Raw genomic sequence first — 17,733 nt, forward strand, 5'->3', positions numbered from 1 at the left:
GATCCGCCTTGGCCTTCTAAAGTGTTGGGATTACAGGCGTGAGCCACTGCACCCAGCCCTGAAAGTATGTTTCAAAGGCAGTTAACATCTCAATCTATAAAATAATCTAAAATTGTCGCCGTTTTTTTCTCCCTTAAAAAATTATATGCCATTAAAAATGAGTCAAAAGGAGACTTGCTATTTTCAGTTGGAAACAGTGTTAAACGAGCAGAAGGTAGTTTTTTGTAGGATATGTAGAGTCATGGTGATAGATGCTCTGTAAACCTAACCTGATGATTTGACAAGGGTTGCACCCCTACTTAATGGTGCGATACCTCCCTTGAAATTTAAATTACCTTTAGAAGGAATTCGACACCATATGTATTGATCATCTACAAGAAGATACCTTCCAGGAGTAGAAGGAGTTTGTGAAGATACTCTTGGCTGCTGTCAACTGAGAAGGTACCTTGGTAAGGAGAGAAGCCGATACTCTGGGTATCTTTGACCAAGTGCATTGACCTGCCTCTTGAATTTGAAGCACATACAGTCTTTGCTGCTTGGTTTGCTTGGCAAGTTCTGTATTGCGTGAAGGACAGGTAAACAAGTGGGTTATCTGGCTTGATTTGGATTTAAGATTCATTATTTGTGCTGGTGATCCTCAGACTGATGGGCTTCAGAATCACATGGGGAACTTGCTTGACATACTGTGTTTGTAATAAAGTTCATCACCAGAGTTTTCTGAGTTGGGAGGCTGAAAATCTGCATTTTGACTTGGGTCTTATCTGTATGTCTGCAATTTTAAATCATCATTCTGGCAAGGGGAACATCAGACGTGAATCCTCTTGCAGGTCTGTCCTGCTTTGTGAATTGTGAGCGATTTGACCTCTTCTGTTTTACCTGCAAAACAGATGATGATTTTGGCGAAGTGCCTCTCTCACTGGGTATTTGTTGGGATTAGAAGGGGCAATGGACCAAAAAAAAAAAAAAAAAAAAAAACCACAAAGCTAAAAAGCTCTGTACAGATGAGGCATTATTTATGGCACGAGTTCTTTAGATGCGGTCTGAAATTCTGTTTATAGATTAGAAAAAGCTTAGGACAGACAGGGCTTTTGTGTCCTGAGAATTTGGGAGGGCATTCCTTCAGATAGGGTTTGGGTATTTTGTAACATAAGTGACATGCTCTTTTAATATTTTTCAGCATGGTAGTATGGACGAGTAGAACTCCCTTCTGTCTTCAGGCTATTGCTCTTACCCTGTTTTTGTTTTCTTTTAAATGAAGATTCAGTGTCTCGAATTCATTGATTTAAAAATTGACTTAAAAACCCATTTTTCTTTAAGGTTTACTCTCTAGAATGTAAAGCGTTTTGAAAAGCAAGTAGTTTTCTTTTGCTCTAGCCAAGGTGATGTTCTGTAGTTTTTAAGGATTGCTTTAGAAGATTGAATATAAAGGAGTCCTTTTGTGATGTTGACCAGAGTTTATTGCAAAGTCCTCAAACAAAATGCAAGCTTTAGTCCGATCAACCTAATCAGATTAGCCTGCTAGCATGTGGGTGACCCAAATCTGACTGTTCACAACAGAGAACTTTGCTTTGAAACAAGCTGAACCTCAGTCTGTGATCAGTGTTGTGAGGCACCCACACATTTTTCTGGTCTGGCACTGTTGGAATATGTCTTTTTTTTTTTTTTGAGACAGAGTCTTGCTCTGTCACCCAGGCTGGAGTGCAGTGGTGCCATCTTGGCTCACTGCAAACTCTACCTCCCAAGCTGAAGCAATTCTTTTGCCTTAGCCTCCTGAGTAGCTGGGATTACAGGTGTGTGCCACCATGCTTGGCTAATTTTTGTATTTTTAGTAGAGATGGGGTTTTGCCATGTTGGCCAAGCTAGTCTCGAACTCCTATCCTCAAGTGATCCACCTGCCTTGGCTTCCCAAAATGCTGGGATTACAGGTGTGAGCCACCACACCTGGCTCTATATCATACCTTTCAGTTCACACATTCAGTTTGTAAAATTTTAAAACCAGATGAGTTCATATTCATTTCTGTATCTTCATGACGCTTCTTTTTTTCTTTTCTTTTTTTTTTTTTTTTTTGAGACGGAGTTTCGCTCTTGTTACCCAGGCTGGAGTGCAATGGGGCGCGATCTCGGCTCACCGCAACCTCCGCCTCCTGGGTTCAGGCAATTCTCCTGCCTCAGCCTCCTGAGTAGCTGGGATTACAGGCACGTGCCACCATGCCCAGCTAATTTTTTTTTGTATTTTTAGTAGAGACGGGGTTTCACCATGTTGACCAGGATGGTCTCGATCTCTCGACCTCGTGATCCACCCGCCTCGGCCTCCCAAAGTGCTGGGATTACAGGCTTGAGCCACCGCGCCCGGCCCGACGCTTCTTTTTTTCTCTTTGTTTTCACATGTGACGGTATAACTGAGTGTTCAGAGTTCTTCTCTGAAAGCCTGAAGGGGAGGTCAAGAGATCAAGACCATCCTAGCCAACATGGTGAAACCCCGTTTCTACTAAAAATACGAAAATTAGTTGGGCATGGTGGCATGTGCTTGTAGCCCCAGTTACTAGGTAGGCTGAGGCAGGAGAACTGAACCCAGGAGGCAGAGGTTGCAGTGAGCCAAGATGACTCCACTGCACTCTAGCCTGGTGACAGAGGGAGACTCCATTAAAAAAAAAAAAAAAAAAGCCGGGTGCGGTGGCTCAAGCCTGTAATCCCAGCACTTTGGGAGGCCGAGGCGGGTGGATCACGAGGTCGAGAGATCGAGACCATCCTGGTCAACATGGTGAAACCCCGTCTCCACTAAAAATATAAAAAATTAGCTGGGCATGGTGGCGCGTGCCTGTAATCCCAGCTACTCAGGAGGCTGAGGCAGGAGAATTGCCTGAACCCAGGAGGCGGAGGTTGCGGTGAGCCGAGATCGCACCATTGCACTCCAGCCTGGGTAACAAGAGCGAAACACCGTCTCAAAAAAAAAAAAAGCCTGAAGGGATTCTGTACTCTTACATTAAACTTGACTATAGTTAGAACCATTAACCTAGATGACTTCAGCCAAATTATGTCTCGTTTTTGTTTTTGTTTTGTCAGAGGGTCTCCTGCAACTCAGGCTGGAGTACAGTGGCGCAGTCATGGCTCATGGCAGTCTCAACTTCCTGGGCTCAAGCTGTCCATCCCGGCTTAGCCTCCCTAGTGGCTGGGACTGTAGGTACACACCACCCTGCCTGGCTGGCTGATTTTTTTGTATTTTTTGTAGAGACGGGATTTGCTATATTGCAGGCTGGTCTTAAGCCCCTGAGCTCAAACAGTTCACCCGTCTCTGCTTCCCAAAATGCTAGAATTACAGGTGTGAGCCACTGTGCCTAGCCCAAATTGTTATATAGCTGTAAATTGTGATGGTCTATCTGTTTCCCCTTTGGCTTAATCTGATTTGGAAAGTAATGTTACCTTAGTCCTTGTACTACAGAAGCTTTCTCTGTACTCTATTGAGTGTATCGAGTAGCTTCATTAATTTGGTTATCTAGGTGAGCAAGTCTAGCCTTAGAGTCAAATTTCTAGGCTCCTCAATCTAGAACCTTAAATCTTGAGGGGTGTGTGTGTGTGTGTGTGTGTGTGTGTGTGTGTGTCAAAATTTAACTCTTGTTTCCTCAGTATTGGAGGCTCTCAGGTTCTGGAATGTGAAATGGAAATAGCCTTCATAGACCTGTTTCTGAGTGTGAGGAGAGGAAGTTCTTTGTCCTGTGACCATTTGAGAACAAACCAGATGACCCATCAAATGCCTAGAACGGGCGTCCCCAAACTACGTCCCATGGGCCGCGTTCGGCCCCCGAGGCCATTTATCCGCCCCCCCCACCCCGCCCCCGCCGCACTTCAGGAAGGAAGTACTCAACTAATTTTTTAATTTGTGTAGAGACATAATCTAGCTGTGTTGCCTAGGCTGATCTCAAACTCCCGGGCTTAAGCAGTCCTCTTCACTTGGCCTTCCACAGTGCTAGGATCACAGGCATGAGCTACCATTCCTGGCCAATAAGTGCTTTTGTTTTGTTTGTTTGTTTGTTTTTAAAGTAGCTGCTGAACACATGAGAATCTGCCTTTTTCTTGAATCGTGGTTTTTTGAAATCATTGGCATCTGAACCTGTAGCTCGCTCTGGCAGTGTTGTGTGGTTTTAAATGTCATGTGAGCTGAGTCACTGACTTCAACCTACTGCCAGCTCAAGGGTGTGATCCAGCCATACCAGTCTTGAGGGTCCCTGCTAATTCTAGCAGTCAGTGACTTCTTTCTATTTTTTGAAAAAGAAAAGGCTCACTTTTTGGCTATGGAGTTGCATCTTGAAATTTTTGAGAAATTACATAGAGCTGAAGCAGGATACAAGTTTGACATCTTAAAATCACAGTGTTGCGGCTTGAAAGGACAGTATTGGCACTGCAGCTAAGTGGGAGTGCGAGGAAGTGCCTTCTCTAGGGCGGGAAATTGCTTCTGTTCATGTGAGTTGCTCCCTTCCAGTCAGAATTTCCTCAGCATTAGCAAGTGATGCCTGAATCAGTCTCAGGTAGGACTTCTAACTCTGCAAGAATTATTTTTGTGCAGAAGTTTAGGAGATTTTTTCTTCTGAATGCCCTTCTTCTCACTTGTTTTATTGTTACGTTTTTTTTTTTTTTCTTTTTACTTTTTTTTTTTTTTTTTTTTTTTTTTTTTTAAATAGAGACAGGGTCTCACTGTGTTGCTCAGGCAGGTCTCAAACTTTTGAGCTCAAGGATCCTCCTGCCTCAGCCTCCCAAAGTGCTGGGATTATAGGTGTGAACCATTGTGCCTGGCCCTGTTACTGTTTTTTAACCTGAGTTACTTTTGATCATATTTTCATTCTTTTTTTAAAAGGTGGGAGTTTTCTGAATTTTTCCTTAATTAAAAAGTGGAATACATCTTAATATTTTCCTTTTTTTACTCATGTTTCTTTCCAGGGAGGGAAAAATTATTTATTATGACAGAATTTAACATATTTTAGGCCATGTTAAAATATTGATAAATGTATTAATCAGTGAAGATAGTTTATAGTGAAAAATATATACCATTTGATTAATAAATGTGTGTTATTGGAGAAATGAAGGAATTGCTGTAAGAATTGCTAACGCTGTATTGGAAAATGAACGTACTAAGCTAAGAAACAGTGGAAAACTCATATTTAGGGCTATCAACCTTTTTTTTTTAAATTTCTTCTAATTTATTAATATCTAGTCTAGTAAACTCTGATTTGTAGGACTTCTGTACCTTTTTTGACTTTTTATTCATCCACTCTTAATATTGTACACTGACAAAATCCTTTGTCTCCCTTATTGATGAAATGGAAGCTTTTTTTATTTTTGTATGTTGGTATTCTCAGAGTGGTGAAGGCCCAGGGAGAATGTTTTGTTTGGTGGTCACTTAGCATTTGAAAACATCCACTTCCATGTGAAATGTGATTTAGCTGGGTGTCTTATAAAATCTGGAATCCAGGTGGGGCGTGGTGGCTCACACCTGTAATCCCAGCACTTTGGGAGGCTGAGGCAGGTGGATCACAAGGTCAGGAGATCGAGACTAGCCTGGTCAACACGGTGAAACTCTGTCTCTACTAAAAATACAAAAATTAGCTTGGATGTGATGGTGGGTGCCTGTATGTAATCCCAGCTACTTGGGAGGCTGAGGCAGGAGAATTGCTTGAACCCAGGAGGCGGAGGATTCAATGAGCTGAGATCACACCACTGTACTTCAGCCTGGGCGAGAGAGCAAAACTCCCATCTCATTTAAAAAAAAAAAAAAAATCTGGAATCCACTTTCTTGATTGAAATCTCCATACACTTGCCTTTCACCAACTTGTCTGCCAAATTGCGCCGCGGACCAAGATTGCAGTGGCTGTATCAAGTCTAGGCCTGCCCTGAAGTCTGGATTTATAAGTCTCCCATCTCACATCTCTTGTCTCCTTCCTATTTTCAAAGAATTGGAGCTTATGCAGAGGGCAGAGGGGTCGTGCTTTCGCTGTCCTGGAGCCAGCTGGCCTTTTGGTTTTGGTGAAGCCTGCTTTTTAGAAGAGGACTCCGTGGTGTCTTCCAGCTTCCCTCTTGTTTTATGTATGATTTTGTACCTGTGCTTGTCCTGGCTGTTTGTGCTTGTAGCTCCTTTCCCTGTCTGCTGTGTAAGTTCAACCTCTTCAATAAAAGAAATGTTTCAAATTGGATGAAAAGTGATTGTGTGCTTATGGTTTGGGGGATGGGTTCTGATGCTTCATTTTTGTTCTTCATACGGAATTCTATCTCATTTCCCTGCTTCTAAATGTGACCAGCAGACCCAGAGTTCCATCTTGACTTCATAAAGGAGCTGTCTTGGACTGGGAGCAGCTGCCAATGTCTTTGTAGAGATGGAAGTTGGAAAGTGATAGCACTTTGCCAGCAAGATAACTGGGGAGATCAAATTCAGTCAGGGTAAGTGAGGGTTTTGGGTAAAAGTTGCCCTCCAAAAGATTGTATAACTTTGCTGAACACCTCTGCCTGAGCTCCAAGGCCGCTTGGGAACCTGGAGAACAGCTCTTACCCATGTCCTGGCTGACTTTCAATGCAAGTATCCCTGAATCTTCTGCCTCTACAAATTCCTACAACCCTATCATTCTTCTCTCATCCCTAGCATGTTCCCCTAGTGGCTGCTCTGAGTTCCTATCCCCGTTCAAGATTGTTCTCTCCCCACCTGCCTTGCCTTGCCCTGTCCCTCTTCTGTCAGCTCCAGACAGGTCAACTTTAGGGAACAGATTGAGGCAGATGGGTGTGACTTCTGATCTGATCTTTCTCTAATTCTAAATATAAAGAGTTCTACATCTCAGCCTTCTCTTCCTTCCCTTCACTGTTGGAGGAATGGTCTTTCTTCTGCCCTTTTCTTTGGGGTTGTCTCTTGCCAGCAAGCAGTATTTTTTTCCATGTGGCGCTTTGCCTCTTTTCATGAACATACATGGAACCTCTTTCTCCTGGTGAAAGCCATTTCTTTTACAAAACGTTTAGTTTTAAATAAGAATGTGTAAATAGTTGTAAGACTAGTACAAAGAACGTCCTTTTGTGCAGATAATTGTGAACATTTTGCTACGTTTGTGTTATTAAACATGTATTTGTTAAACCATTGGAGAATTAGATCATGTCCTTTTAAGTTTACATTTCCTAAGAACAAGGACATTCTCTTATAATCACAATACAGTTATCAAAAGCAGAAAACATTAATAAAATGTCTAATAATGTAGAGTCCACGTTCAAATTTTACATAATTTCGCTGAATAGCAGCGCTTGCAGCATATTTGTTTTGTCCCAGTCTGGGATTCAATTCAGAGTCGTGCATGGCCTTTAGTTGTTGGGTCTCTTGAGTCACATCAAGAGTTCCTTAGCTAAGGAACAGTTCTCTAAGAGTCCTTCGCCTTTCTTTGATTTACATGGCATTTTATTTTGGCCAGGTACGGTGACTCATGCCTGTCATCCCGGCACTTTGGGAAGCCAAGGTGAGCAGGAATCGCTTGAGTCCAGGAGTTCGAGACCAGCCTGGCCAACATGGTGAAACCCCAAGTCTACTAAAAACACAAGTTAGCTGGGCATGGTGACATGCACCTATAAATTCCCAGCTACTGAGGAGGCTGAGGCATGAGAATCATCAGAACCTGTCAGGTGGAAGTTGCAGTGAGCTGAGATTGAGCCACTGCACTCCAGCCTGTGTAACAGAGTGAGACTCTATCTCAAAAAAAAAAAAAAACAATTGTTTTGTAGAATATCGTGTAATTTGGGTTTGTCTGTTTTCTTATAATTAGATTCAGATTATGTGTATTTTTGGCAGGAATACTACTGAAGCAATGTGCCCTGAGCGTATTGGATCAGGAGGTGCGTCATGGATGTCATTTTGTTCCTCTGATGGTGGTAACTTTTTATTTTTTGAGATAGAGTCTCACTCTGTTGGCTAGGCTGGAGTGCAGTGGCATGACATTGGTTCACTGCAGCCTCCACTTCCTGGGTTCAAGTGATTCTTGTGCTTTAGCCTCCTGAGTAGCTGGGATTTCGGCTGTGAGCCACTGTGCCCAGCCTATTTTTCATTCTTTTACAAAAATTGGCATCATACTGTGCACCCTTTTCTGTGTCTTGGGGTTTTTGTTTTGTTTTGAGACAAGATCTCATTCTGTCACCCAGGCCCCAGAGTGTGGTGGTGTGGTGTGATTACAGCTCACTGCAGCCTTAAACTCCTGGTTGCTGGTGATTCTCCCACCCCACCTTGAGTAGCTGGGACTGTAGGTGAGTGCCACCACACCTGGCTAATTTTTTGTAATGCTTTGTACAGATGGGTTTTCACCATGTTGCCCAGGCTGGTCTCAAACTTCTGGGCTCAAGTGATCTTCCCTGCTTGGCCTCCCAAAGTGTTGGGATTACAGGTGTGAGCCACCGCGCCAAGCCTGCAATTTGCTTTTCTTATTAGTACTTCATGGAAATCTGTCTTAGCTGCTGAAAGTCAGATTCATCTTTCTGCATGTTTGGGTGATGTCCTAGGTACAGGCGTACTGATTTATTCACCATTTCTTGATCTAGAATGGTTCACTTTTGGTTTTTGCTCCTATGAACGATGCTGCAGCAATCACTTGTCAACAGTGGCCTTTCACAAAGGAGTCATTTAAATTACCACCTTCCTACCCACTCCACTAAAACACATTGTAAAGATTGCCATGAGCCTGGTGTGGTGGCATGAACCTGTTGTCCCAGCTACTTGGGAGGCTGAGGTGTGAGGATCACCTGAGTCCAGGAGTTCAAGACCAGCCTGGACAACACAGCAAGACCTCATGTCAGAAGATTGCCATGAACCCTTTTTGAATTAAAATACAAATCAGAAAATTGGCATGATTTAGACTATAAAAATCTTCTGGGCCAGGTGCAGTGACTCAGGCCTGTAATCCCAGCACTTTGGGAGGCTGAGGCGGGCAGATCACCTGAGGTCAGGAGCTGGAGACCAGCCTGACCAACATGGAGAAGAAACCCTCTTCTCTACTAAAAGTACAAAATTAGCCACGTGTGGTGGCACACGCCTGTAATCTCAGCTACTTGGGAGGCTGAGACATGAGAATGGCTTGAACCCAGGAGGCAGAGGTTGCAGTGAGCTGAGATCATGCCACTGCACTCCAGCTGGGTGACAGAATGAGACTGTCAAAAAAAAAAACCAACCCTGCAGTTCACAAATGAGACTGAGGTAGGAGATCACTTGAACCTGGGAGTGGAGATTGTGGTGAGCCAAGATCACGTCATTGCACTCCAGTCTGGGCAACAAGAGCAAAGTCTGTCTAGAAAAAAAATCTTCCATAATCTCACCTGCTGGAGATAACTGCCATTAATTTTGGAGTATATGTTTCCAGGCTTCTTTGTATGCATGTGACAGCATGTATATGCATATATGCTTAACAGAAATGGACTTAACATTTTATATACAGCTTCTGTAGCTTTTTCCACTGGTAACTTCTTAATTGCCTTTTTCAGTGGCCGTTTCTTTCCCTTATCCCCTTGGCTTACTTTGTAGCATCCCATCTTCCTAGCTGTCTTGTGTGTTTTTCGTTCCTTCTATCCCCTAAATGTAGCTACTCCTCAAGTGTCAGTCCCCAGATTTCCAGGTATTTTTTTTGTGTGTGTGTGTGTGTGTGTGTTTGTTTTTTTGAGACAGGGTTTTGCTCTTGTTGCCCAGGCTGGAGTGCAGTGGTGTGATCTCAGCTCACTGCAACCTCTGCCTCCTGGGTTCAAGCAATTCTGCTGCCTCCGTCTCCTCAGTAGCTGGGATTATAGGTGCCACCACGCCCAGTATTTTTAGTAGAGACTGGATTTCACCATGTTGGCCAGGCTGGTCTTGAACTCCTGACCTCAGGTGATCTACCCACCTCAGCCTCCCAAAGTGCTGTGATTATAGGTGTGAGCCACCGCACCTGGCCCCAGGTATTCGTTTTTTTATTTCTTTCCTTTCCTTTCTTTTTTTTTTTTTTTTTTTTTTTTGAGACACTCTTTCATCTAGGCTAGAGTGCCGTGGTACGACCTCAGCTCTCTGCAGTCTCAATCTCCTGGGCTCAAGCACTTCTCTCACCTCAGCCTCCGGAGTAGCTGGGACTACAGGTGTGTGGCACCACAGCTGGTTAATTTTGGATTTTTTGTAGAGATGTCTCTCAGTGTTGCCCAGGCTGGTCTCCAACTCCTGGATGCAAGTGATCCTCCTGCCTCGGCCTGTGTTTTAATATCTAGTTGGACAGCCCAGTATCACATACATTAAACCACTTTCCCTCTTTGCTCTTTTTTCTGGAAATGGTTCTGGCATTTCTGTTAGCTTGGTTCTTGGCTTCCAAATCTCCTTTCCTTAGGCTGTTCTCTCTTCTTTGGTGCTTAGGTGTGAGCTGTTGCCAAGAGGCTGCTAGGCTAAGGCACTCTTGACTAGCATTCAGTCTTCTCCCTCCAGCTTGTGCTGATGAATTTTATTTTTATTTTTATTTCCATTTTATTTATTTTTTTAAAGACGGGGTTTCATCATGTTGGTCGGGCTGGTCTTGAACTCCCAACCTCAGGTGATCCGCCCACCTTGGCCTCCAAATTGCTTGGATTACAGGCGTGAGCCACTGCGCCCAGCCTATTTTTATTTTTTTGAGATAAAGTCTTGCTCTGTCACCCAGATTGGAGTGTAATGGCGTGATACCTGCTCACTGCAACTTCCGCCTCCCAGGTTCAAGCAATCCTGCCTCAGCCTCCTGAGTAACTGGGATTACAGGAGCCTGCCACCATGCCTGGCTAATTTTTTTGTATTTTTAGTAGAGAGAGAGTTTTACCATGCTGGCCAGGCTGGTCTCAAACTCCTGACCTCAGGTGATCCACCTGCCTTGGTATCCCAAAGTGCTGGGATTACAGGTGTGAGCCACTGTGCCTGACTGCTCATGAATTTTTATAGTTGCCCTTCATTTTGTTGAGACTGTCTGGTCGGGTATTCAAGATTCTACTTTTTGCTGCCAATTTTTTTTCTTCTCTCCCATGATTCCTCCCACCCCTCTGTCCCTAGGACTCTTCAAGTCAAGCCAAGCTGGCTCACTTGATCCATCCCCTGTGCCTGTCTTGGGCTTAACTATTTCTTGGCTGTCCCCCTGCCATCCTAGAGTGCCCTCTGGACTCTTGCCTAGTGGGACTTGCTGATGAGGTGGATTGGCTTTCCAATTACCCTAACAAAACACTCTCATCCTTCTCATATGGTGGCCTTGCTGACCCAATAGAAACGATCCCTTTGTGTTCCCAGAGCAGAGCTCTGTTCTGTCAGCTCTCCCGAAGTCCTGACTTGCAAGGGCACTGGAAAGCGGGTGTGGGGGGGTGGTGTATGCAGCAGAAAGTCAGGGGCCCTCATTTTTCTAATCTGTTTATTGTACTTGGACCACCACATGGCCTCCTAAGACGCTTCTACTTCTGTAGAAAGTGTGATCCCCATTAGAAAGCCTCTGGCATTAAGTCAGGAGTAAAGAGACTTGTGAAACCCCATGGCTTCTGCAGGACAACTCCTCTCTATCAGGGGAAGAAAGGCTCAGGTGCAAGCCTGGCAAAAGCTTTTTGCTGCAGAAATCTCTGGGAAAAGGGATGCTCATCAAATGCTTGCTGGGAGTGTCCATGGCCAAGGGGCAGCCACCCTCTCCCTTGACCTTGACTTCTGTCTTTCTGTGACCTGGTTAGGTCAGCCTTCCACATGGTCCTTAGTATGAAGTAGTTAAGTTGACTATGATTCTTTATTCTAGGTCAAGACTAATGTCTTCTGAAGACTTAGGAGAGATCCCTCAACTCCAAAAGGTGAGACAATTATTTGAGCTAATAAAGGGTGGGGCATTCCAGAGTCACCCAAAACATCACTTACCAGCATGGAACTACAGTGATTTCTGCATCAGGGGTTGCATACTCAGATATTTACTGGGCAAGTAACTTTTTTTTTTTTTTTTTTTTCCCCAAGATGTAGTTTTGCTCTTGTTGTCCAGGCTGGAATGCAATGGCGTGATTTCAGCTCGCTACAACCTCCACCTCCTGGATTCAATTGTTTCTCCTGCCTCAGCCTGCCTAGTAGCTGGGATTGCAGGCATGCATCACCATGCCTGGCTAATTTTGTATTTTTAGTAGAGATGGGGTTTCTCCGTGTCAGGCTGATCTTGAACTCGATTCAGGTGATCCACCTGTCTTGGCCTCCCAAAGTGCTGGGATTACAGGTGTGAGCCTCTGCGCCTGGCTGCAAGTAACTTAAATGTACTTTTTTCCTTTTTTTTGAGACTGTGTTTTGCTCTTGCTCCCCAGGTTGGAGTGCAATGGCATGATTTTGGCTCACCGAAACCTCTGCTTCCTGGGTTCAAACGATTCTTCTGCTTCAGCCTCCTGAGTAGCTTGGATTACAGGCGTGCGCCACCATGCCTGGCTTATTTTGTGTTTTTTAGTAGAGATAGGGTTTCTCCATATTGGTCAGGCTGGTTTTGAACTCATGACCTCAGGTGATCTGCCCACCTCGGCCTTCCAAAGTGCTAGGATTATAGGTGTGAGCCACTGTGCCCGGCCACTTTTTTTTTTTTTTTTTTTTTTTTTGAGACAAAGGAAGTCTCGTTTTGCTGCCCAGGCTGGAATGCAGTGGCTCCATCTCGGCTCACTGCAACCTCCGCCCTCCAAGTTCAAGCAATTCTCCTGAGTAGCTAGAATTACAGGTGTAGCACCACCACGCCAGGCTAATTTTTGTATTTTGTATTTTTAGAAGAGCTGGGGTTTCACCATGTTGGCCAGGCTGATCTTGAACTCCAGACTTTGTGATCTATCTAACGCAGTCTCCCAAAGTGTCGGGGTTACAGATGTGAGCCACCATGCCTGGCCTAAGTGTACTTTTAAAGGGCTGCCTGAGGCTGGGTATGGTGGCTCATCACTGCACTTAGCCTGGGCCACAGAGTGAGACCCTGTCTCTAAAAAAAAACAACAAAAAAGCTACATGAGCCAAATGCAACATACCTGAGCCCCATGATGTGTGGTCTGTACATGGACTCCACTTTTCCACTTAATTTTAATTTTGTCCACCAGGTTGTGATGGTGGGATGGGCTGTAGGAGTTTTTTTTTGAGTTGGAGTCTCACTCTGTCACCCAGGCTGGAGTGCAGTGGCGTGATCTTGGCTCACTGCAACCTCTGCCTCCCAGGTTTAAGTGATTCTCCTGCTCCAGCCTCCCAAATAGCTAGGACTACAGACATGTGCCGCCACGCCTGCCTAATTTTTGTATTTTAGTAGAGACGGGGTTTCACCATATTGGCCAGGCTAGTCTTGGTCTTCTGACCTTGTGATCCGCCCACCTTTGCCTCCCAAAGTGCTGGGATTACAGGTATGAGCCACAGCGCCTGGCCAGGCTACAGGAGTTTTTATCAAGCATATTGTCTGTTATATGCTTGGGGCTGGGGAATCTAGAGATAATTAATACAAATTAGATTGTTAAGATTAATTAAATATGCCCTCGCTTTTGAAGAGCTCACTATGAGACGAGGAGTAGTAACAAGAGCTGTCATTTATTGTATAATTACAGTTTACTGGGGCTTCACATGTATTCAGGTGTCATTAGGTCTCAACCACAACCCTGCAGGTAGGGACTGTAGCTCTCTGTTTTGCAGATGAAGAAACATGTGGTTCAGAGAAGTGATGTGATATGTCTAAGTTAAAATAGCCTGGGCTGGGCGCAGTGGCTCATGCCTGTTATCCCAGCACTTTTGGAGGCTGAGGCGGGTGGATCACGAGGTCAGGAGTTCGAGACCACTCTGGCCAACATGGCGAAATTCTATCTCTACGAAAAATACAAAAATTAGCTGGGGGTGGTAGTGGGCACCTGTAATCCCAGCTACTTGGAAGGCTGAGGCAGGAGCCTGGGAGGCAGAGGTTGCAGCGAGCTGTGATCAAGCCACTGCATGCCAACCTGGGTGGCAGAGCAAGACTCCATCTCAGAAAAATAAATAAATACATTAGAAAATAAAATAAAGGCCGGGTGCGGTGGCTCAAGCCTGTAATCCCAGCACTTTGGGAGGCCGAGGCGGGTGGATCACGAGGTCAAGAGATCGAGACCATCCTGGTCAACATGGTGAAACCCCGTCTCTACTAAAAATACAAAAAATTAGCTGGGCATGGTGGCACGTGCCTGTAATCCCAGCTACTCAGGAGGCTGAGGCAGGAGAATTGCCTGAACCCAGGAGGCGGAGGTTGCGGCGAGCCGAGATCGCGCCATTGCCTGGGTAGCGAGCAAAACTCTGCCAAAAAAAAAAAAAAAAAAAAAATAAAATAAAATAGCCTGTAAGTGGGGGAGCCAGGCAGAATTCCATCCCAGAGCTCTGGGGCTCTGTAGCCATGTGCTTCCCCTCACGCCTTGCTGTCTACATGTATGGACAGACATACACACTTACTGTGCCATGAGGGGCAGATATGAACAAAGACCCGGGAATATGGAGGTGGCAGTGATGACTGTCATGTGAAAGTTATGGAAGAGCTTCTTGGGGAAGGTTCCATCTGATCAAGAGTCTGAAGAGTGGGTAGGCTTACCTCCGGGGAGATGGGCTGCAATGTGTATGGAAGACAATGTGAGCAAGCACAGAACCCTTGCTGGGCCTGGGGATGGTGGGGCAGGAGGTGTGTCTGGAACGTGGTGCATGCTTGAAACTAGACAGGTCAGAACTGGTTAGGACGTGCTTCGAATGCCGCACACTCAGGAGCTGGGGGTGAAGAGTGTGAGAGTCAGGGTAAAGTCATCCATCAGATTTGTGGCCTAGAAGCCAGGCGTGGTGGCTCACACCTGTAATCCCAGCACTTTGGGAGGCCAAGGTGGGAGGATCACCTGAGGTCAGGAGTTCAAACCAGCCTGACCAACATGGTGAAACCCTGTCTCTACTGAAAATACAAACAATTAGCCGGGTGTGGTGGCTCATGCCTGTAGTCTTAGCTACTTGAGAGGCTGAGACATGAGAATCACTTGAACCCAGAAGGCGGAGGTTACAGTGAGCGAAGATCCCACCACTGCATTCCAGCTGGGTGACAGAATGAGACTCTGTCTCAAAAAAAAAAAAAAAAAAAAAAAAAAAGATTTGCTACCTAGAAAGATGATTGGTGCCAGAGTTGGGAGGTGGATGGGAAGAGAAGGCCAAACTTTGGTCTCAGTTAGGGGTGGTCATTGTGCTTGTCCCAGCTAAAGACTAGAGTTCTGGCTGAGCAGGGCATAGGAGAGGGGAGCGTGTATGTAGATGAATTCAGGAAGAATTAACAAGAGGGATGGTAGAATGCATAGGAGGAAGAGGGAAGAGCTGAAGATGGTGCCGAGATTCCTAATTTGAGGCCTGGGTGGGCGGGGAGAGCCTCCACGTGCTCCTCTATTGGGCTTCATGGAGGCAGGGACCCTCACTATGTTCACAGTGCTGTATCCACAGTGCGGCATCTACAGTGCCTGGCACTCAGTCAGTGTGTGTAGACCCTGGGCGAATGAATGAAAGGCCACAGGAAGACGAGCACGTTTGCTTTTTAGTTGGGGCTAAGGTGGGGAGAGTGAGCAATTCAATCCCTTGTCCTTAGACTTTGTGAACTAAATTCTCTCCATCTTCCCAAGGCCCAAAGCAGTGTGTCTCAGTGAGCAGCACTGCCTGCCTGCCACTCAGGTCATCTAGTTGTCCAGGTTTGGAATCTTTTAGGGAAGGCAGCCTTTGATGGCGTGAGCTTTGGTGACCTGAAACGTTATGCTTAGTGTCCGTATGAGTCCCCATGGAGGGGTGAGGAGAGGAAGCATCGTGAGGCCTGGAGGGGTGGGGAAGGCTGGGAAGGATGAGTAGAAGGAGGAGGTGAGGGAGAACCCCTAGTGGCAGGTCTGTGTGAGCATTGGTGTGTTGGCAGAGGCCAGGCCTGGGGCAGGTGAGCTGATCTGACTCAGATGGGACATCTGGGCTGGTCAGGACAAGATCGAATTAGGGAAGATGGAGCTGGATTCCCTGGGGTCTGTGTTTTTGAGAAGGAGTCTTGCTCTGTCACCCAGGCTGGACTGCAGTGGCATGATCTCGGTTCACCGCAACCTCCACCTCCTGGGTTCAAGCCATTCTCCTGCCTCAGCCTCCTGAGTAGCTGAGATTATAGGCACCTGCCATCATGACCAGCTAATGTTTTTGTATTTTTAGTAGAGATGGGTTTCCACCATGTTGGTCAGGCTGGTCTAGAACTCCTGACCTGAAATGATCTGCCTTCCTCGGTCTCCCAAAGTGCTGGGATTACAGGCGTGAGCCACCTTGCCTAGCCCCCTAGGGTCTTAAAATCTGACCACTGAAGATTTGAAATGATATAGTTACTGAACTGACGTCCCTTATAAATGAACACCCCATTATGAGTAAGGTAGAGCTTGGCTGTGTCCTCCCTGAGCAACCCTGGGCCTCACCTGCGGCATCTATAAAAGGGAACAATGGTTTACTCTCCAAAGTCAGGGGAGTTTAGACTTTTCTTCATCTTCTTAGGTCTAAAAATGGTAAGAATTGTATGTTTCTCTCCGTTGGTAACATTATAACACTACTTACCTCATTCTTTCTCAAAGAGTCTCTTTAAATCATGTGCTGAGAATGTTTGGCTCAGGAAATCAAAACGCTCAGGCCTGGTTCTTGGTATATTCTTTCCAGCTGTCCATCCCACATGGCTTCCAGAACAAGGAGGCTGTTAGCTCCCCGACACCATCCGTCACCCGTAGCCAGCTGCTGGACCTTCAGCATGGGTCCCAACTGTTTACTGAGGCACACCTGGCCGAGATAGAGAAGATGTTTGAGGAAGACATCGGCGCGACTGGAGGTGAGGCTGCTCTGTAGACTTGTGTTTTGTGAGTTCTGCAACAGGGCAGGATCCAGCACCTGGGGTGTGTGGAGGGTTCAGACGTGATAAGCAATTTTTTTTTTTTTTTTTTTTTGAGACAGGATATTGCTCTGTTGCCCAGGCTGGAATACAGTGTGTGATCACCACTGCAGCCTCAACCTCCCATGCTCAAGTGATCCTCCTGCCTCAGCCCCCAGAGTAGCTGGGACTACAGGTGCATGCCACCACTCCTGGCTAATTAAAAAAAAATTTTTTTTATAGGCTGGGTGTGGTGGTTCACACCTGTAATCCCAGCACTTTGGGGGGCTGAGGTGGGTGGATCATGAGGTCAGGAGATGGAGACTATCCTGGCCAACATGGTGAAACTCCGTCTCTACTAAAAATAAAAAAATTAGCTGGGCATGGTGGCGCGTGCCTGTAGTCCCAGCTACTCAGGAGGCTGAGGCAGGAGAATCACTTGAATGCAGGAGGCAGAAGCTGCAGTGAGCTGAGATCGTGCGACTGCACTCCATCCTGGGCAACAGAGTGGGACTCTGTTACCCCAAAAAAAGAGAAAAATTTGTAGAAACACAAGCAGTTTTTGCTATTAAAAGTAATGGCAGAAATCACAATTGCTTTTGTATCAACTTAATATGTTGCCCAGGCTCATCTGGGATTACTGGACTCAAGCGATCCTCCTGCCTCGGCCCCTGGAGTAGCTGAAACTATAGGCACACGCCACCATGCCTGGTGAATGGGGCAAAAAATTGTAGAGTCAAGGTCTTGCTGTGTTGCTTAGGCTGGTCTCAAACTCCTGGGTTCAAGCAATGGCTCCTGCCTCGGCATCCCAAAGCGCTGGGATTACAGGTGTGAGCCACTGTGCCATGCCTGACCTCTCCTTTAAAACTTTCAAACA

The 17,733-nt window shown here is 45.7% G+C and overlaps 1 protein-coding gene across 4 annotated transcripts in view; it reads left to right on the forward strand.

The window, feature by feature from the left end:
* The first annotated feature begins 6,325 nt into the window (after positions 1 to 6,325).
* Positions 6,326 to 17,733, forward strand: part of EFCAB8 (EF-hand calcium binding domain 8) — a 74,519-nt gene continuing 63,111 nt past the window's right edge. The window contains exons 1-3 of one of the 4 annotated variants that reach the window (XM_074406403.1): positions 6,326 to 7,851; positions 11,751 to 11,802; positions 16,652 to 16,817. In XM_074406403.1, coding sequence (XP_074262504.1) covers positions 11,761 to 11,802; positions 16,652 to 16,817 — 208 coding nt within the window. In that variant the 5' untranslated portion in view covers positions 6,326 to 7,851; positions 11,751 to 11,760. Of the gene's footprint in view, positions 11,803 to 16,651; positions 16,818 to 17,733 lie in introns of all 4 variants that reach the window. The other 3 variants (XM_074406402.1, XM_010342698.3, XM_074406405.1) reach the window with 3 other exon arrangements.

The sequence above is a fragment of the Saimiri boliviensis genome, chromosome 9 (assembly GCF_048565385.1).
Source record: "Saimiri boliviensis isolate mSaiBol1 chromosome 9, mSaiBol1.pri, whole genome shotgun sequence".
Classification (NCBI taxonomy): Eukaryota; Metazoa; Chordata; class Mammalia; order Primates; family Cebidae; genus Saimiri; species Saimiri boliviensis.